Below are 20668 nucleotides of genomic sequence, written 5' to 3'. Positions count from 1 at the left end.
GGAGTGCTCCCTGTGGGTCCCACAGAACAATACATGAAAGGAAATGGAATTGCATACAAAGGTTTGCATATTTCTTACACAAGTGAATCCAGCTAAGCCTGGAGATAAAGAAACATGTAGTTTCTCTCTCTCTCTGATACACAAGGGATTCTTACTCTTTGTGCCAGAGCAGGTGTTAGCCGTGTTCCAGTTTTTTAAACCCAACACAGCTTTTGTACAGATTGGCTCTCTCTCTTGGGGGAAGCAGCTGAACCCATGTCCAGCTTTGCCTGTGTGTGCATAGCTGTCGAAATGGGGCCTCTGAAGACCCTTTGGAAAACAAAGCAGGTAGGGCTGAGTTGTGATGGGAAAGGGGATGCGGCAGCGGGTCTTGTCCTATGCTTAATACTTTGGGCTGGATTCTGATCCTAAGAGAGAGGGGGGGGGCAGAGACCAACAGTGTGACCCACATAAGCCAACAGTCATATTGGTTTGCATGGGGGGGGGGGAGAGCAGGGTACATAACCTCGTGTCCTCCTAATCCAATCCCCCGACAGAGAGGAGACCTGAGCAGATGGAGAGAGAGGGGAGCACAGAAAATTCAAGTACAGCAGGGCCACCACCTAGGGCCGATGGGACCTGGAGTCCAACAATGTCAGATGAGCCACAGACTTCCCCTCCCAGAAGTAGAGGCTTAAGGGAGGGTACAAATGTCAGGGCTGCACCAGGCAGCAGAAACAAGACGGTGGTTCCAACCAGCTTCCCAACGAGAAGCCACAGGGGCTGTGCCTTATCCTCCTGGGGTTCCTGTGGCACCTACTCAGCCCCAGAGCTCCCTGTGTCATTTGGCCTTCAGAGTCTCTGGCCTGCAGGTGCAACAGGCTGCCTGGCTCCACAAATATTGCAGTGAGGGTAGCGGTGGAAGGAGTCCTGTCCAGAATGTCCTATAATAAATACTATTTACATTGGCCACCCGCAGCTCATACGCCATGTGCACCCCAACCAGGAAGAGGACGATATGGAAGGGCGCCGGGGAGCCATTAATACCGGTAGCGCTGGCTACCCACACAAAAACAGCTGGTTAATGGCACAGCGGCATCCTGTGGCTGTGGCTAGGATTGTGGCTTCAGTCCTGCGGAGGGCGCTGTGGGCCTGGGGAAGGCGGCACAGGCCTTGCTCTGGTGTCACCAGTTGGCTTTCACGGCATTGATGTCACTCACGAGGTTCTGTGCCATGCAGATACCAAAGATCTGAAATACAAGGTTGAGGATGGTGCACGTTAAAGAGAATGAGAAGCACTTGTACACATGCACACAAGCACTATACAAAGCTGGGACCATCAGGAAGGATATTGATTCCATCTTTTCACAGCTCTCAGCTCAGTATTATTACTGCCACTCACAGGGGAGAGGGGGAAGTCTTGGGCAGCTTTGCCTTTGAAGTACAATGGCAAATAGAATGAGAGGCAGGCACAGAGGAGAGAAAAGGCAGTTCGAGGTGGAGTGAGTGCAGGATCCCCACTGCAGACGTTTGCCTTCCAATGTGTGGAAGACGAAGGGGCTGGCAATGGGGATGCGACAGAGGGGGCAAGACTAACAAGCGCATGCCTGCCTGCCCTGCCCCTTTGCACAATAGAGAACATGTGAGTTTAAGTATCTGAACAAGGCTTGGGTGGGCTTGGGTTTGGGTTGCCTTTTTTGCGGGTTATTGGTTTACAATATGGAGTTCAAAGGCACTTTATCATGCAAAAACAACCACCACCTCAGCTTCACAGCAGCAACAGCAGCTTATATACCTGGAGCAGCGCAACGCCCACAAAAGTCCCTGCTACCACAATGAGATTGTCCTGGAGCCATTTCTCAAACTGGCCAGCACATCCTTTGGTATGGATGAAACTCTGCTGCTCCAGCTCCTGCAGAGAAGGCAAAGGCAAGCAGGTGAACAGCTCTGGAAGGAGGGATGCATAGAACCATCTTCTGCCCAGAGACGAGGGAACCACTTCAGCAAAAATGCTGCAATCCTCTGTGCCCAGTGGCAAAAATAATATTTGCTCTGTGGCCACTAGTCCCAGCCCACCCCAACCTAGCCATTTGGTCTCACTTCAACAACCCCCCATTTAGAACATGCACAGGCCCACCCCTTGCTTTATTATTTCTGCCCTTAACCCAGAATGCTAACTGGTTCCATTGCCAGTTGTGCCTGGTCCCATGGTGTGCCTTCTAGGAAGCACATCTGCCTGGCTCCTCCCACCCAGGGCCCAGACATACCAACCCAGCTCTCACCAGTTTAAGGCGGACATCATAGCCACACTGCGTGTTGAGAACATCCTCCTGCGGAAACAACAGACCCAAAGCTAATCAAACCATACTGGGAAGCTCTCTAACCACTTCCCCGAGAAAGGTCTCACTACTTTGCCCCCTAAATCTCTCCAACACTTGGCTTTGCATGACACACCTTCCCAAATACCTCAGCTGCAGCCCTTGGTTCTGCCATCTATCCCCCAACCCAACCCAATATAGCTCATGAAACAGAAAGTTGTGCCCGTCCAGATCATTGTATTTTTAACCTGGCCTCCTATGTACACTAGGTGCAAATGTTCTTGGACTCCAGCTCCCATCAGCCCCAGCCAGAATGGCCAAAAGTGGGGGCTGAGCCGTCTTAAGAACAGCTTCTTCTCCAGAGCGATCTCAGCCCTGAATGGGAAGCCTGGACTTTGAAAGTCATCTAATCTTCCTTGCTGTACTATATTGTATTGTTTTAATTAGTGTTTTTATGGAGCAGTCAAGTAATTTCGTTGTCCCTGAGAGGGGGCAATGACAATAAAGATATTATTATTATTATTATTATTAAAAACATCTTGAAGGTCACAGGTTCCTCATCTCTGCCACTAGGCGATGATTCATACACTTGAGCAATTGCTCTATTAATGTCTCAGCTTAAAAGTGCTCTCCATAGGTCTGGAGCGAATGAGCAGCAAAGAATTCACCCTATCCTGTAGCCCCTTGTTCCTGAGGTTTAAGGCCTATTCACCACCCCTCTCCTTTTAGCTCCTTACCGCAGGGTCCTTGACACAGCAGGAGAAGGGCACCCCGCAGCGCTCCCTGCTGGGGTTGGAGTCAGTGCAGTTGAAATAAATGTTGAGGTTCCAGTCATTAGGGCCATGAGCCCCACAGCAAGACCACTGTACAGGGAGACGGTTTTAATCAGTGTCCAGCAACCAATTACACACAGAAACACCAATGCTGCCTTCCTCAAACGGGTGCCCTCCATATGTTTTGGACTACAGCTACAGCCATTCTTGACCACTTGGCCATGCTGGCTGGGGTTGATGGGAGTTGGGAGTCCATCAACAACTAGATTGGGTAAGGTATAATAATGGACAAAATGGACAGATGTGGTCACAAGGAAGGAAGGCAAAATATTACACAGCAGGAGTGGGGAAATGGATCTGACCCATGGGCTGAATCCTTATCTTCTGCATCCCAGCACTCCAAATTTGAAAGGTGGGTAGGACTGTCCACCTGCCAATCACCTGATATCCCAATGGTGTCATGTGACCTGCTTTTGCCCATGTTTACAATCAGCTGATCGGCAGGGCTTGCACAGGTCTGTGCACTGCACTTTATAAGTCTAAACGTAGCATTGTGCCCAGGGCTTTGCAGCGCTTGCAAACCACCTTGGGCCCAGCTGCATCTTTACATGCTCTGTACATGAGGTCAGGTGTAGGGAACCTAGGCTTGGCTTGGGCAAAATGGTGTAGCAGGCCAAATTGGGAGACCCAGCTGATCTCATTAGGCCCACGGGCAGGACATTTCCAACCCTGGCTATATAGGATGAGGCCTTTCACGGAAGAAAGCACAGAGTCCCTGTCACTTTCAGATACAGCATTTCTGCAACCCTGCAGCTTCATCAACTGCCACCAGATGGCAGAGTCAGCTCTGGTGTGTGCTTGGTAACCATTACCACTCTAATCCCACGGGATGCAGAGGATGCTTATACACTGGGCACCTATTAATCTGGAAAACCATGCATTGCTCACTCGCTTGTCATAGGTATCTATGTTAACACTGTCATCACATCACAGTTCTCCTTCACTTTCCCTATGTTTCTTCCATCTCTTTTCTGACTGCAGAAAATACAACTTTGGGGAGAAAGAACAGGCCAACCAGCAGCACTGGAATCTCCACAAGTGGCCAGAATGGCTTCACAAACTATCATGTGCACAAGCAGGGTCTTTCTATACCACGGTGCCTCACACTCCACCAGCCCTAGAACAAACAGATTGCTCAGGGCGATCGTACGACTCACATATTCCTGAGCAAAGTCTATGAGGTTCTGCAGGTCGATGTCATCGCGGTAGGCCTTGACGTTATTGTTGATGAAGAAATTGAGCTGATCTTTGATCCAGTCCTTGAAGATGAAGGCCAGGACACCAGCCGTCAGCTCCAGGAAAAAAATGAGCCCCAGGAACACAGAGAACTGAGGGCAAAGCAGAGACAGGTCAGAGAGTAAGGCAGGGGAATACTGGGGATGTCCAGGCAGCGCATGGCTGCAGGATAAGGATCGCCCTCACATTTATCAGATAGTCACATCTCACAGGGGAAGTAAGATGCCCCGAGAACATGTTTGTTAAGGCAGATTATAAATACAGAAGAATAAGAAAGACAGTAAGTGTCTCTTAAATCACACTAAGATATCAAAAGGGACACGGGTGGTGCTGTGGGTTAAACCACAGAGCCTAGGACTTGCCGATCAGGAGGTTGGCGGTTCGAATCCCTGCGACGGGGTGAGCTCCTGTTGCTCAGTCTCTGCTCCTGCCCACCTAGCAGTTCAAAAGCACGTCAAAGTACAAGTAGATAAATAGGTACCGCTCCAGCGGGAAGGTAAACGGTGTTTCCGTGCGCTGCTCTGGTTCGCCAGAAGTGGCTTAGTTATGCTGGCCACATGACTCGGAAGCTGTACGCTGGCTCCCTCGGCCAAGAAAGCGAAAAGAGCGCCATAGCCCCAGAGTCAGCCACTACTGGACCTAATGGTCAGGGGTCCCTTTACCTTGACCTTTAAGATATCAAAAACCTAAAAATGCTGTGCTAATACTCAATACTAGTGCCTCCCACTTCCTCTGAAACTTCTGAAGTAGAAGGAAATCAAGGTGTTATTACGATATTTCCCCCAAAGGAAGGTAACAGAGGTTAAAATGCAGCAGCAGCATTAGGAACAGAATGCATGTACTCCAGTTTGATTCCCAACCATACTTCTCATTCTAACCTCCACAGCCCACCCAAAAAATGTTGGCTCCCTGCTCAGTCCTTCCATTCCAAGTAGTAGATCCAGTGTTCCTTCCCCAGCTTGCCCTGGGATCTTCCTTGTACTATCTAGGGAAACCCTTGATTGCAGCTGGCCCTCCTTGTGCAGCAATGCCTGCACTCAGCCTCCCTCCAGGCTCCAGCATTAGTTCCTAAGGCCCAAGGAGGCTGAGACAGAAAGGACCCCACTCCTAGGTATTGATGCGCTGCATTTTGCCAAGCTGAGATCTGAGCAAGAGGCGCCCAGCTCACATTATTCAGCTCCCACCACCCAGAATGGGAAAGCAGGAAGACCCAAAGACTTACAAATTTGAGCAGGAAAGTGTTTTCCCTCAAGGCTCCAATGCAGCCAGCAAACCCCAGGACGAACATCACCCCTCCGACCACAAGGAAGAGCCAGACAGGGTCAAAGCCACCCAGGTCTGTGATGGACGACAGGTTGGAAAGCACGCCCTGGGGGGAGAAGGGATGGATGACTCCCAAGTTCACAGCACTGGTGTGCAACACTTTTAATGCTACGATCATGTAAATCACAACAGTTATTACAGCAAATGACTCACTGGTTAACTACTAGCAGTAATAACCGTAACAGAGTGAAGGTCAAACTACCTGTTATGTTATTGAGGCTTTAAAAAAATACGAGCTGCGCGCAGTAAACTGCCCCTTTGGGGTCAAACAGTAGGAGTGGGGAGAGAGACTAATCTCAGGAAGGAACTGGCTGCTTTTTCTTCAAAGCGGAAGTGGCTGATTTAAGCCCACTTTTGTGAATCATGTAACACAGCCTTCCCTAATGCAGTGAGCTCAGGATGTTTTCAGACTCCAGCTCCCAGCACCCCCAGCCATCACAGCTGCAGGGGCACCAGAGCTAAATACTCTTTGAGAAGATGGAGGAGCAGGCAGCAGAAAGGAGAACATCCCTTGTCTTGCTGTGTTCCAAGAGCAGAGCAGGGGAAGACAGGAGTCTGTTTCCAAGGGAGCGCATCACCATGGACACAGATGGAATAGGAGTTTTATTGCAATTTATAGAAATATTAGTGGTAATGCACCAACACTGCTACTCCTGCGGCTTATATGGAAGCTACCGTGCAGGCCAGGGACAGCAACAGGGTTAGGGTGTGTGGCAATGACTCGCTGAGACAGCATTAAAACGATTAGACAGATTCATGGGGGGTAAGCATAGTGTTGGATATTAGTTCTTATAGACAAATGGAGCCTCCATGAACAGCAGCAGCATACCTCTGAACAGCAGGTGCTAAGGACAACAGCTGAAGGCTGGGGAGCTCCCAGAAGCACCTGGCTGGCCACTGATGGAAGGAAATAGGATGCTACTGGGCTAGATGGACCTTTGGGTTTGATGCATCAAAAGAATTCTTACATTCTTGTGTCCATTATTTAGATTCAGAGGAGCTGGCGCTTCCCAAAAGCCACTGGATACAAGAGACATGAGTCCCTGCTTAGATGTAACAACAAACCATGGTTTACTAATTACATCTCAACTAGGCTCAAAAGGTGCTGGGTGATTCCAACCTCATAATGCTTATGCTGTAACCCCACCCTACATCTTTGGGATACAGGAGAAGCAGCTAACCCCCAGTTCAAGGGGCTGATGTGGCCAATTTGGGTGGCAGAAGTAAAAAACAGGGGGATTGAAGAAGACACAGTACAGGGCAGTAAACCCTCCTCTTCAGCTGTTCTGCCTAGATCAGCTAAGGAGGGACTCTGTGTGCCTCTCGGTCTCCCGCATGTGAGTGTGCATGTAAAAGTGTGTGTGCGAGAGGGAGTGGCCAACCCTGTTCTGGTCACCTCCACCACTGGATTGGCCAAGGGTAAATGTGGCCATTGAACCAAAAAGAAAAAAAATGTCAGCCACCACTGGGATTCAGAATCTGCTACCCACAACCCTTTCCCAGAACTGCAAGTAACAGCAGCATGCTTCTTTGAGCATTAGGACCTGATATTCACAAGTCACACGACTCAATATTTCTTCTTTACTGATAGGACACCACACATTCTGTTTAGGATGATTTACTGGGGTTAGAAGGGGAGACGGGAAGAAAACGAGGCTCTCAGTATAAATGTGCAGTGACTCTAGGGAGAGGAAGGGATTTGCTGTAAATCCCAGGGGAGTTATCCTGCAGAACCAAGTACAATAAAAGTGATGTTTCGGAGTGGGAGCTCTGCTGTACGTGGGTAAAACAGCTTGTAACACAAGGGACCAGGGTTCAGAATGGAAGTAGGCATTACTGCAGGGTATCCTAAATTGATCACCGTCACAAAGCACTAGTAAACACATGCAGGCACATCCCTTGATTTTTCAACAGTGGGCAGCCTGAGCCAACTCAACTGAAAAGCACCACATTTGAGACAATGTCATGTCATATGAAAGGCCCGTCTGTGCTCATAAACTCTGACAGACAGCTCATTTCAAACATGCAACCTGTCACCTGGTATTGAAGTCCTCAGTTTGCACATAGGCCTGCTGTATACCTGATAAGGACTTGAAACTTGGAAATTCAATTTGATGTATAAGCTGGCACCACAAATATACTGGGCAGGATTCAACTAACAAGTCTTGTTAGTGGAAGCAAGCACAAGCGCTCCTTCTAGTGCTTTGGGGCTTCACCCCTACCCCCCCAAAAAATGGCTCAAGGGGGTGTTGAGAGACCATGCAGAATGATTGCCATAGATCTATGGTGAATTCCTCCCACTGGATGGTATTCAACTAAGTTTTACTCAGTCAACCTCCTGAAATTTATAGGCGCAACTTAGTCATGTTCATTTATTTCAGTGAGCCTATTCTTAGTAAAACGTGGCTGAATACCACCCACTTTACCTGGAAAACAGGAACACTTATTTCAAAAGGATTCAAGCCCCATGTTAGGAGAAAGATTCCTGCATTGTAGGGAGTTGAACTAGATGATCCTAGAAATACCTTCCAACTCTACAGTTCTATGATCATATGAAACTTACACCAAGAAGTGTGTTTTAAGATCATTGCACAAGTCTGTATTTTCATTCCAACACTGAGTCCTTAATAAACTGAAATAGAGGATCTGGGGCCTGGATCCAACTAGCCTGGCATGCTAGCAGAAGTCAGAGCAAGGGCTTACAAGAGTGCAATGGGGTTTATTCCCCCCCACACACACCTTCACCTCCCCCAGATCCACTCTGGAGGGTCAGGGTCCCCAGAACACTGCATGGAAGAGACGGGAGATAATTTCACCCAGCAAGCAGAAATGCTTGTGCTGACAGAAGCATCAGAGAAGTTGCAATGTTGAATCCCTTCCTTGGTGTTTCTAACAAACGTCGCTCACTGGTGAACTAGAGTATCCTTGCCAGCTGGAAGAAAATGATTGGTTACCTCAACTCACTTGTCAAGAGCTGGCAGCACAGCTATGTGCCACAAAGCGCTCAGAGGCAGAGGCCTGTCAATCACTTGTCCTCTTCACCTAGTCAGAGGGGATAAGCTACTTACTTGGAGAACCTGGGTTAGTTTACAGGCATGTTCGTTTCAGGAACCTAACGCCACGGCTAAGAGCACTAGAGCCATCTATAACCCCGAATGCCAGTGAGAACATTAAAAAGCACCAGCCAGAAAATTGATCATTACTATGGTCCAAGGCAGCAGCCACACTCACCTTTTCTGCCCAGGCCCACAGACCAATGGCCAGGAAGGCAGCCCCCAGCAACTGAAAAAGAGGAAAGAGCACAGTGTTATGGAGAACACAGCAAGCAGGAGGAGCACACCCTACACACATTACAGGAATCTTTGCACCAAATCTGTTGCATTGTTGGCATCCATCTGTCTCGAGAGACAATGGAGTGTGCCTCTGGGGGTGAAGATAAACCACTGGAGAATTACAGTGCCTGCTGCGGATGCAGAGACCAGTAACTCGTAACAGCTGCTTCCTGCTGCGTTAGCAGCACTGAAGTGGCCTCCCCTGGGCAGTTTGTATGGAGGTCCTGGGCTGCCCAGATGACAAGGCCCCCCTCTTGGCCTTGCTGATGTGGTCCAAAGAAAAGCAGAGCAATACGTTTGGTACCAGCTTGCCTGCAGGAGTTGCCAAAAAGAGGTGTACAAGGAGCCATCCAACCACTTTAGGGACCCCATTCTGGATTTGTGTAGGGTTTACTCCTTAGCCTTTTGTTCTCCTAAAGATGTCGTGCAATGCAGTGGGTAATAAGTCTACCAGGATCCACTTCACCATTTGCCTCCCATGCAAAACACACAGCAATCTCCCAAGTACTGCACAAACTGCTGAGAAATAACATAAAGAAGTATTCATCTTCTATCATCTTCCACATGGCTTGAAGCTTTTAGGGTGGCGCTGTGGGTTAAACCACACAGCCTAGGACTAGCCGATCAGAAGGTCGGCAGTTTGAATCCCCGCGATGGGGTGAGCTCCCGTTGCTCGGTCCCTGCTCCTGCCAACCTAGCAGTTCGAAAGCATGTCAAAGTGCAAGTAGATAAATAGGTCTGCTCTGGCGGGAAGGTAAACGCCGTTTCCGTGTGCTGCTCTGGTTCGCCAGAAGCGGCTTAGTCATGCTGGCCACATGACCCGGAAGCTGTACGCCGGCTCCCTCGGCCAATAAAGCGAGATGAGCGCCACAACCCCAGAGTCGGCCACGACTGGACCTAATGGTCAGGGGTCCCTTTACCTTTACCTTAAGACCTGACAAGATATGTTCAAGTTCCCCTAGATGCAGGGGATCAGTGAGGACCAGGCTAGGTGAAGATGTTGCCAAGGAACTGCACTCCACCCCACCAACGGGACCTCCAATCTCTCCAGCACCTACTCCCCAATGCATGCCCACTTCTAAGCACTGCAGCCACCTGCAACTCCTTAGCAATGCATGGCATTTCCCAGGCACGGCAGCATGATTGAGACCGCGGGAAGAATTCAGCGTTGTGCTCTTCTAATTGTTCCATCAGCGCAAGCATCTCAGCTTGCTCGACAGAATGATTCCCCCTCTCCTCCTGCTTTGTGCTGTTCTGGTGGTTCTCCAGAGCCAATGGGGGGTGGGGTGGAAGTGCAAGGGGGAAGTCCTGTTGCACTAGCAGGACTCTGTTGTGCTGGCTCCTGCGGGTGCATGAACTTAACTGAATCCATCCCTAGGAGTGATAGTGCCTTTCAGTGGACTTTGGTTAGAGGACCAGCAGGACCAAAACAGTGTGTATCCTCTTCTGATCTGAGTCCCAGAACCTAGCAATCAGATAGGCCTATATCCTGCCTGGGGGGGGGGGGAATTCTAAAAACCTAGATTTTGAAAGTGGAAACATTTCATATTCCCTCTCTCACACACACTCAGCATTTTTATTTCCATTGCATAATTGACAACACAACCCTATGCATCTTTATTCTAAAGTAGGCCTCACTTTGTCCAGAGGGATTTACTCCCTAGTGGGTGTTTAGGACAGCAGTTGATTTGTGGTTTTGGGTAAGGAATTAGGTTTCATTTCATCTCGCTGCCGCATCTTGAGACAGGGGAAGGGTGAGTCAGGAACAAAGGGGAAGAGGTATGGAGGCCATGACTAGCAGACTGGAACTTTGAGTGAAAGAAGCTCAACTCAAAACATGCTCTGTTTTCGTTTTGTTTTTTAAAGATCCTTTTCGCAAAATGACTTTTTGATTTCCCAAACTTCAGAATGTAACAGAGGAAGACAGGGGCACCACATGCTTCCTTGAGTATTTCTGAAATGCAACTTCCAAACATGGAGCCCAGGATGTACAGTTTTACAAATCTAAACTGCGGCCACTGTTATATCCTTGGATCCGGATGTCTGATGGATATATTACAGTATTAGGTACCCATTCAGAACACGCAGCAAGAAAGCAATTGCTGTACCTATTAAGCAGGAACAATTGGAGGGCACAAAATTCACACAATTAAGAACAGGCCTTCTGGATGAGACGAAAGGCCATCTGTCCATCATCTTTGTCCTCACATTCACCAATCAAATTCAGGAATCTCATAAGCAGGACATAAAGGCAACAGCCCTCTTCCCACTACTGTGGTCCAGCAAATGGTATTTAGAAGCCTCCTACCTCTGACAGAGGGGGCAGAATATAGCCCTTGTGGCTAGTAGCCATTGATAGCCTTCTCCTCCATGAATTTATTATGGAGCAGCAGCTACTTCCTGTGTGCCTCAATCCCAAGACCGCCATCTCCCCAGCTAAGAGGAGGCCCACTCTGAATGAGACATCTAGGCCAGGGATGGGGAACCTCAGGGCTCAGGGTTGAATGTGGCCTTCTAGGTCTCGCTATCTGGCTTTCGCTCCCCTCAGCCCACACCCCTCAATGGGCCTACTTCACACCCTGAGGGTTTTTGCCTGGCTGGAATGTGTCCCTGAACTCTGATAAATCCTCTTGCTTGTCCGGATGGAGGATAGAGATGGGGCATGTAGAATGCCTGTAGAAACTAATCTAGCCAAATAAAGGTAAAATGTACATGAGTTGCTCTGCCAATGTTTGCTTCTCGGACCTCCCACTGATGCTTTGTGCATGAGAGGATGAGAAGGGTTTCCCACCCCTGATGTAGAATATCTCCCAGCCCTGCACCCTTGGAGCCAACACCTAATTGAGACTCTTAATAAAGGGGATCAACTTCTCTTTCTGAGAGAGATCTTACAAGGCCAACTTTACACCCCTGCAGGATAGAACGCACTGAATTGCCACACTTTTCCAGTCCCACTGACACTAACAGGCCACCCCCACCCCCGATATGGGTCCTGGCTTGCCAGTCTTGGAAAACAGAAGGCTGGAGACACAGCGTCTGGAGCAATTCAAAGCCTGGCACAGTGCAGACAATGGCTGTTCTGTTTCCATGGTAGGAGTTGGAACGTTCCTGAAACAGCAGCAGCATTGATCAGAGCTCTCCCCTCGCCCACAAATAAGGCCCTGCCCCTTTCCTAGGGCAATTGCTGCATGCTTACCCCACTGTCTGTGGGGAGCTGCATGTAGGTGCCAAAAAGGAAATTCATGTGATGGGAGACAAGGGGCTCAGGCGCTCCGGGGATGCTCCAACATGGAGTTGATGATACGCAAAAGAAGCAACAGAGTACTGTTTAACTTTGTGCCCATTCAGACGGAAAGATTCTGGCTTAATAAAACAAGGTGTATTAAGCCAAGAACAAGCATCATGCCTGAGCCCGCCAACCCTGCATGAGGACTTCACCTTTTTATCATGGTTTGTTTAAACTGCAGTTTGTTTAAACTGCATGTGAACAGGGAAACTGTGGTTTAATCGCAACAACTAGGATCATATCCTGTGGCTCAATGTTTAACAAATCAGGACAGGATAAGTGTAGCCTGTGAACTAAAGGAGGAGGAAGCAGAGAACTCATTCTTGGCTTAATAAATCATGGTTTATTAAGCTGTGATCATTACATCCGAACCAGCCCTCTGCCTAAAGCCAGCCTCACATCTGGCCTGCCAAAGTCTCTCAATGATTTTGCATGCCTCAGACAAAGACAAGCAGAGTTTGGGCAAAGCTAGGGCTATTCAGATCCATCTCGGCTAAGGCCCAATTCCTGACACATTTTTGGCACAGTAAAAGCATTACAAAGTGACTTTCGAAAATCAAGTCACTGTTGTAAAAACTTTGCCCTGGTTTGGTAATGCTAATTTGTCACTACTTTGGGACTCATGCAAATACACTACTGACTACACAAAAGCCAATACAGTCGTACCTTGGTTGTCAAATGCCTTGGAACACAGACATTTTGGCTCCCGAACACCACAAACCCAGAAGCAAGTTTGTGAATGTTTTTTGGAAGCCAAACGTTTGTTTTGGCTGTTGCCATTGTTTCTGGGGCCAATCAGCCAATCGGAAGCTGTGCTTTGGTTTGCGAACATTTTAGAAGTCGAATGGACTTCTGGAATGGATTCTGTTGGACAACCCAAGGTACGATTGTAATGATGACTTTAGCTTGTTAAAAAATAGCATCCTGGCCTGTAGAAACAAGGCCTTCCAGGGTGCTGCTTATGGTTCACCCTACAATCCTGGACAACTTTATCCCTCAATGTCAACCTGGACACTTCAATCTTGCTATTTCTACCACCTTCTGACCTAAGATGATGGATGCTATAGCTTAAAGATCTCCAAAGCAAAGATTGATGCCAGCAACAAATCCTGTTCAGAAGATCAATTTGCCACCCACTAGGACTAGGTAATAATACAATGAAGTATGGCTTCTTTCATCACCATTACATGAGCAAGGGAGGGCAACTCCATCAAGTCCTGCCCTCAATGCAGATTTCAGCTGCCACTGAGTTCCGACAGCTAAACCTGGGTGAACTGCGTGTTACCTGCTTAGCTGCCAGATTTGATGAGTGGTGGGGAAGGAAAATAGTTTTTTCCACAGAGCAGTTGCTCTCTTAGACAGCTAAAATCTACACAAATAGAACTAAGTAACTGTGTTATAAGAACAATAACTTTAAGAACTGGTGCCCAAGGCCTCCTCCCTCCCCATGCCTTTTTCTTTGTGTGTTTTGCCTTTTAGATTTAAAGTCTGAGGCAAGCAAATGTCTTACCACAGTTTTTTGTAAGCCACTTGGGGAGCCTCTTTGGCTAAAGAGGGGAGCAAAAATGTTTCAAATACACTAGGACTCTGAAAGGATAAGCATTCATCTTTAGTTATCTTTATCTCTCAATTTCCATCAGGCAAGCTAATGCAGACAAAAAGGTCTGAGGAAATACAATTTCCCCAAATCCTGCATTAACTGATGTATGGAGTGAATCTGATTCTCCCATGCCAACCTTCTCTATTGAACCATTTTTGCTGATGCAGTAGTCATACCCAGGTGATCCTCTTTGTGTCTCATTTATGGTGATTTCTCCTCCCTCTCTGGTTTTTTATGCTTTTTCTTCTGGAGAGAAGAAGAAAAAGGGGTGGGAGACAGATCAAACAAGGTATTGTGATAAAGTAAACCCTTCCTAGAGAAAAAGATCAAAGTTCTGGAAGCAACACAAATCAAACTTGCATAATATACAGCTGGGAGGTCCTGTCATGCCAATAAAAGCTCTCAGTCCCAACCCACACACCCGCTGCTTACGCACACCCCACAATATCCTAATGCAAAATAAGCACTTCAACTGGGAACTCAAAGAAAAATTCCACTGAAGTATTTGGCTCTCTGTTTCGACCCAGCATGAGTACCCCTTGATCTGACTTCATGAAAAGCCAAGAAAAGTTTTCAGGACCAGGGGCTATTGCATTTGGAACTTTGCCAGGCATTTCATTTCGTTGTGTGCCCCCAAAATACAGCAGCCAGCACCAAAATTCTAGCGGTGTATAATGGAGATAGTTAAGACATCAGCCTACCTAGAGGGGACACTGATTAGGGTTGTGTACACACAGAAGGTAATGTAAAAGTACTGGTAACTCGCAGCTTATGTGCCTTTAGCATGTGTCCATTCAGCTTTACATGCTTGGCAAAAATAAAAAATAGAAAGGGAGCGGGCATCCAGGAATAAGTACTTTAGCAATCCCACCTGACATTGAACTCAGTTTTGGCTTTATACACTATTTCTGGAAGTAAGTTGAGAGTGTCCTGTGCTGCATTTTCCCCTCTTCAGCTAGTCTCCATGTGTTTTGGAGGTCATTGTGTACCATGGACAATACAAGCTACCACACTGTCTCTGGAAAAGAACTGTTTGTATACAACAGGGCTAGCCAACATGATGCCATCCAGATGCTTTTAAATTACATCTATCATTACTCCTGGCCATTGGTCATGCTGGCTGGGGCTGATGGAAGTTGCAGTCCAAAACATTTAAAAGCACTCTGTTGGCTAACCTTGTTGTATACAGGCAGTCATATTCCAGAAACATGGAAATGGCGTGAGAGAGCTGGAATTGGCCATGGTACACAATGACCTGCAAAACCCACAGTGCAAAATGGAAGGGGCCAAGAGCAGAAAAGTCAATTAACTAAAAGAAATTGAATTAACTGACGTGGCTTCCAAATGGTTACTATTCTGTGAAAGGGATTCAGGTGGATACCGGAACTTTGGGTTTGTGCCATTAAAGTGGATTAAAAGGCTGCTGTCCCTTGCAGAGCAAATCCACTTTGGAAATTAAAAAAATGGACTTTGTGGTTGGTTGGCAGGAAAATGCACCGAAACGTAAGGGATGAATGAAGCACAGGAAGACATGTAAACAACCCACAAGCAAATCAAGATGAATGTTCCTTGTTGTATAACCGCCCCGTAAAAACAAGGTATGATCTAACCTCCGCATAAGCGTTGTGCAAGCAAATCAGGATGAATGCTCAATAAACAAGTCATCTGGAGGACCCCTGAAAAGAAAGCATAACTCAGTGGCTGAGTGCATGCTTTGTAAACAGTAAGTCAATCCGTGGCTTCTCCAGATGAAAGGATCTCAGGTACCAAGGCTGGGAAATATTTCACCCTTGGAGAGCCATTGCCAGTCACAGTAGATAGTACTGTACTGGGCTAGATAGAACAGCAACCCAACTCAGTATCTGGCAAACTTACAGGTTTGTAAACACACCAGGATATAAGTAAACTCTGGATAAGCAAAGCACTCACAAAACCCAAGGAAACTTATTTCTAAACAACAGCATCTGTACCTTTGCACAGCCCATTTCTGGATCACTCTGTCAGGTTGTCTGCCTTATCAAAATATCAGAGATGACTCACCCTCATCCTTCAGCAGGTTGAAACAAGTCCCAGTTGTTGCATGAACCAGATGTTCTTATCTGAAGGAATGCTTCCTACCACCTTGCACATATAGATCATCCAAGGAGAATCAGTTGTGAATGCCCCCAGCCACCTGAGGTAGCTCTAGCCACCTGCAACATCTAGAGCAGTAATGCGGAATTTGTGGCCATCCAAATGTTGCTGGACCACAACTCCTATCATCCCTGACCACTGGCTGTGCTTGCTAGGGCTGCTGAGAACTGCAGTTCAGCAATACCTGGAGGCCGAAAGGTTCCCCACCCCTGATCTAGATCTTCTCTGGTGGTACCCAAGTGTAGAACTCCCTGCCCCAAGAGGTTTATCTGTCATCCTTCTTACTGGTTTTCAGAAAACATGTCAAGACAATACAATTTTCCCTTCAGATAAGCTTGAAGGAATTTTTAATCTAGAGAACTCTTGGGTTCACTTCTTTCTCCACCCTATAATCTTGACTTAATAGTTGCTTTTGTGATTTTATTATTTATGCTGGTTTTCATCTTGAATTGCATCGTGTGGCCTTGCCCAGAGAGTACTATTCCAGAGACATTTTAAAAATAAATAAATATTTCACAAACAGCAACATTCACTGTACAGGAAGTGCAGGAGTCCAATGCCCATCAGGGCAGGCAATATGTTAAGGGAAGTAACTCTAGCTAATCCCAGCTTCCCTGGAAACTGTAGGCATACTTACTAACACTGTGTTTATTTTCACTCCCAAACGTGACTGGTAGAGGTTGGAACAATCACAGCGGGTCAAAACAAGCCAGCTTCAAATGTGACAACATGGAAAGCTGTCTTGTGGGCAAAACAGAAGGCAATGCAATCTATGGGTAGACCAGGGGTCAGCAAACATTTTCAGTAGGGGACTGGTCCACTATCCTTCAGACCTTGTGGGGGGGACGGACTATATTTTTGGGGGGAGATGAACGAATTCCTATGCCCCACAAATAACCCAGAGATGCATTTTAAATAAAAGCACACATTCTACTCATGTAAAAACACGCTGATTCCCAGACCGTCCACGGGCCGGATTGAGAAGGTGATTGGGCCGGATCTGGCCTCCAGGCCTTAGTTTGCCTACCCATGGGGTAGACCATCACATGTGAATATGCACGTATGCAGCTCTTCAGTATGATGCATATGCAGCGTACGCATTCTGGGGATAGTTTCACAATGTCTCCTGTATGGAAGCATTTTCTGTGTAAGAGTTTTGTCACTTTTGAAGCATACCCAAGTCTCATTATAGATTATAGCTGGAAGCAAAGTTCTTTTGCATTTCCAAAGAAGTAACTTGCTTGCACCACCATGATGTGTATCAGGGATTTGGGATAACTTCCCTGTAAAAAACAACAGTCTTGCTGCAAAATGGCTTCCCTTCTGGGCCTATTCCCCCTGTTAAGAACAATTTTACAACAAACATACATACGTATTGTCATAATCAGACAAACACTACCATAACTAAACCCGCAACATCATCTTATATAGAAAAATGCACTTGTTAGCACAATATTGTGGTAAATGAGTCAGAGGGCAAGTCTAGTGTCTAGCATCACAGGCCACTCCCATCTTTACCACAATGCCTTCTGGGGGTTATGTCAGTCAATGGCAAAAGCCACAAACAAACAGATGCAGGAGTCTCAGTGCTGCAACTGGTAAACCACAAGCATATGATACAACCAAACAGACAGATGGATGCACCTTCCCATAGCACAACTTCCTTTGCCGAGGGTGGTGAAGCATGCAAGAACAGTGGAGGCTGAAAGCAGTGGTGGCTAAGTTCCCCTTGTCTCAAATGGCCACGGTATTTACAAGATTTCTCAGAGAACGCTTAGGAAAAGCTCATCAGATTTGGAGCTCTGCTGGACCAGACCAATGGCCTATCAAGTCCAGCATCCTGTTCTTACAGTGGCTGTGCAAATCCTTACGGGAAGCCCATCTGAGCACAACAAAACTCTTCCCCAACTGCGGTTCTGAGTAGTTACTATCAACAGTCTTATTCTCTCTGAACTTGTCTGCTTCTGTTTTAAAGCTATCCATGTTGGCCATCATGACATAAAGAGCCCTTCTTTGACTGGAAGATGCTTTTCCGCTCATGGAAGAGAACCAAGGCATTACATGCAAGTTCTTTCCTAGTCAAGCTCACAATGGTGGCACGTGTGACCTGATGGCACTGGGTGCACTCAGATCACCCTATTGCTCCCTGGGAACTGTAGTTTTGTTGGATGGCAGCTTGCAAAGGCAACTACTCTTCCCAACAAACACACCTGAGAACAAGAAGGGGGGGTTAAGTTGGATGAGGGGCAACCAACCAATGCAAGAAGCCCTCAGCAGGAGTTTCACCAACAGTAAGTAGTTAAAGAACATTGGCGCACGTGCCTTCAAAGCAGCTGACTTTGGGCACCTGGTTTGCTGCACACTGTTCACACATGCACAGAATTTCTTCTAACCTTCTGAGCCAGAGAATAACTTTTTTTGCGTGGGGGCAAGGGAATGACACTCTATTGGCAATAAATACAGCTGAGCATTACCAGGAGGAAGATTCTGGGAAGTGCACATACTCTGCATACAAAAAGCTCAGGTAGTAAGCGGTGGGGGAAACCGCTGCTCTGCCCGAAGTGTATAATGCTGCCGGTCAGACAATACAGAGACAGAGAAAGAGGATTACAGGGATCACAGTCTAGCTTCGCACATTCATGTACCCAAACCAGGTATAATGACCATCCCTAGCTGGAAGCGTCTTCGTCCCAGGGAAAGGGCGCTCCTAAGAAGAAACCTTTCCCACCCCACCACCACCCCCGTACCAAGCTCAGTTTCCTGCAGATTCTCCACCGGAGCACCCTTAAAATGAGAGACGGCTCTCCATTATTTCCGCCGCAAGGAGGGTGAGGGGAGAGGGAGAGCCCCCTCTGCTTCTGGGCAGGCCAGCGACCCCCGAGCCAGGCCCGGACCTTGCGGCCGAAAATAAGGGGAGACCCGTCCGTCTCTCCCCCCACCCCCACGCCCCACTCCTAGTTCGGCACCCCAGCGGGAAGCGGGCGGCGCAAGCCCCCTCCCCACCGCGCGCCCCACCGCGCCCCCGACGCCTCGAGGCGGGCCGCGTCCCGCGCGCGCGCCCGCTCGCTCACCCACCCAGAAGAGCACATTGGAGGCGAAGAGCAGGTACTTGGTGCAGCAGCTGACCTGGGGACCTTGGAAGTGCTGGGCTTTGCCTGGCATGGCGGGCGCGGGGCCTGGGCGCTGCCCGGCCGGCTCACAGCCCCATGCCGCCCGCCAGCCAGCGGCCCAGCAGCTCCGCCGCCGCCGCCGCTCCGCCCCGTCTAGCCCGCCCCCTAGAGGAAAGGAGAGGCCGCTGTCGCTTGCAGAGCCAGGCTCCGGGAGCGGCGGGTAGGCTGCTGCTTGTGCGCACGCATGCAGAACTGGCAGACAGAGACAGAGACAGAGAAAGAGACAGGCAGGCAGGCAGGCACGCGCACACACACACACACACACACACAGACACCTGACTTGGAGAGAACACGAACCTAGACTCGCGTGACCTGGGGTGTTTTTTTTTTAGTAATAAATACTTAACGTAGCGCGGTATAAGTACTCCACACTTTTCACACACATTACCTCAGTAACAAGGCTGGCCCTGCCCTTGGGCGGAGAGAGGCGGCGGCCCCTCACGCAAGCTGATTTGGGGTGTCATGGAAGGAAGGGCAGCAAATTGTGGGTTATTAAATTTATTGCTGCTGCACCTCTAGTGCCAGGGAGGAGGGAAAGGCGCTTGTGGGATTTCCCTCCTCAGGTAAAATAACTTGGCTGGCCTTAAATACTATGCGCCATTTACTGTAAAAGGAAGCTCGACGCTGCTGCAGCACATGAGGTGAGAATACAGGCTTGCCCACCCCTGGCTTTAAATTAAAGCCTTTAATGTAGCTTTGAATCTACAGTGGTACCTCGGGTTACATATGCTTCAGGTTACATACGCTTCAGGTTACAGACTCTGCTAACCCAGAAATAGTGCTTCAGGTTAAGAACTTTGCTTCAGGATGAGAATAGAAATTAGCTAAAGTGGTGCTTCAGGTTAAGAACAGTTTCAGGTTAAGTACGGACCTCCGGAACGAATTAAGTACTTAACCTGAGGTACCACTGTACGTGTATGTCAGCTCATTTAGTGTCATCTATATGACATCTACATGACATCTAAGCGGGACACGGGTGGCTTGCCGATTGGTCAGCAGTTCGAATCTTCACGATGGGGTGAGCTCCCGTTGTTCGGTCCCTGCTCCTGCCAACCTAGCAGTTCGAAAGCATGTCAAAGTGCAAGTAGATAAATAGGTACTGCTCCAGCGGGAGGGTAAACGGCGTTTCCGTGCGCTGCTCTGGTTCGCCATGCTGGCCACATGACCCAGAAAAACTGTCTGCGGACAAACGCCAGCTCCCTCGGCCTATAGAGCAAGATGAGCTCCGCAACCCCAGAGTCGTCCGTGACTGGACCTAATGGTCAGGGGTACCTTTACCTTTATATGACATATTCCTCGTCCAAGTGGCATTCTGCTCGCTTGGTTCAGTAAAGTTGTTCTTTCCCCAACCAGAAAATGCAAAAAAAATTAAACAATTCCACTGTACTATCAACTTCAAATTGGTCCAAACCAAGGTGGCAGGTGCAGTGCAGCACTGTGTTGTCAGTGGTTGGTATG

The 20668-nt window shown here is 48.1% G+C and overlaps 1 protein-coding gene across 3 annotated transcripts; it reads right to left on the bottom strand.

Moving 5' to 3' along the window:
• Window positions 1–596: 596 nt before the first annotated feature.
• TSPAN17 (tetraspanin 17) lies at window positions 597–19303 on the bottom strand. 3 transcript variants are annotated; one of them, XM_053377197.1, is made up of 8 exons: window positions 19116–19303; window positions 8921–8971; window positions 5589–5735; window positions 4288–4458; window positions 3035–3160; window positions 2262–2309; window positions 1775–1926; window positions 597–1229 (listed from the first exon to the last, which is right to left on the bottom strand). In XM_053377197.1, exons 1-7 carry the CDS (start codon window positions 19200–19202, stop codon window positions 1807–1809), a joined length of 750 nt encoding a protein of 249 aa, XP_053233172.1. In that variant the 5' UTR covers window positions 19203–19303; the 3' UTR covers window positions 597–1229; window positions 1775–1806. The 3 variants fall into 3 exon arrangements, with proteins under 3 accessions (XP_053233172.1, XP_053233170.1, XP_053233171.1); XM_053377195.1 differs by having other exon boundaries at window positions 1775–1891; window positions 19116–19302; XM_053377196.1 differs by having other exon boundaries at window positions 1775–1891; window positions 19167–19302.
• Between the last annotated feature and the right edge of the window lie 1365 nt (window positions 19304–20668).

The sequence above is a fragment of the Podarcis raffonei genome, chromosome 2 (assembly GCF_027172205.1).
Source record: "Podarcis raffonei isolate rPodRaf1 chromosome 2, rPodRaf1.pri, whole genome shotgun sequence".
NCBI lineage: Eukaryota > Metazoa > Chordata > Lepidosauria > Squamata > Lacertidae > Podarcis > Podarcis raffonei.
The sequence above is the reverse complement of the archived record's forward strand: the minus strand, read 5'-3'. Positions and strand labels throughout refer to the sequence as shown.

What these genes read in the sequence shown, in the direction of transcription:
- TSPAN17 (XM_053377195.1), bottom strand. Translation starts at nt 19,202, where the DNA reads ATGCCAGGCAAAGCCCAGCACTTCCAAGGTCCCCAGGTCAGCTGCTGC. An exon ending in TGTGGGCCTGGGCAGAAAAG is followed by an intron (nt 5,736 to 8,920) that starts GTGAGTGTGGCT and finishes TTCTCCCCCCAG; the next exon opens with GGCGTGCTTTCCAACCTGTC. An exon ending in ATGATGTCCGCCTTAAACTG is followed by an intron (nt 1,892 to 2,261) that starts GTGAGAGCTGGG and finishes CCTTCTCTGCAG; the next exon opens with GAGCTGGAGCAGCAGAGTTT.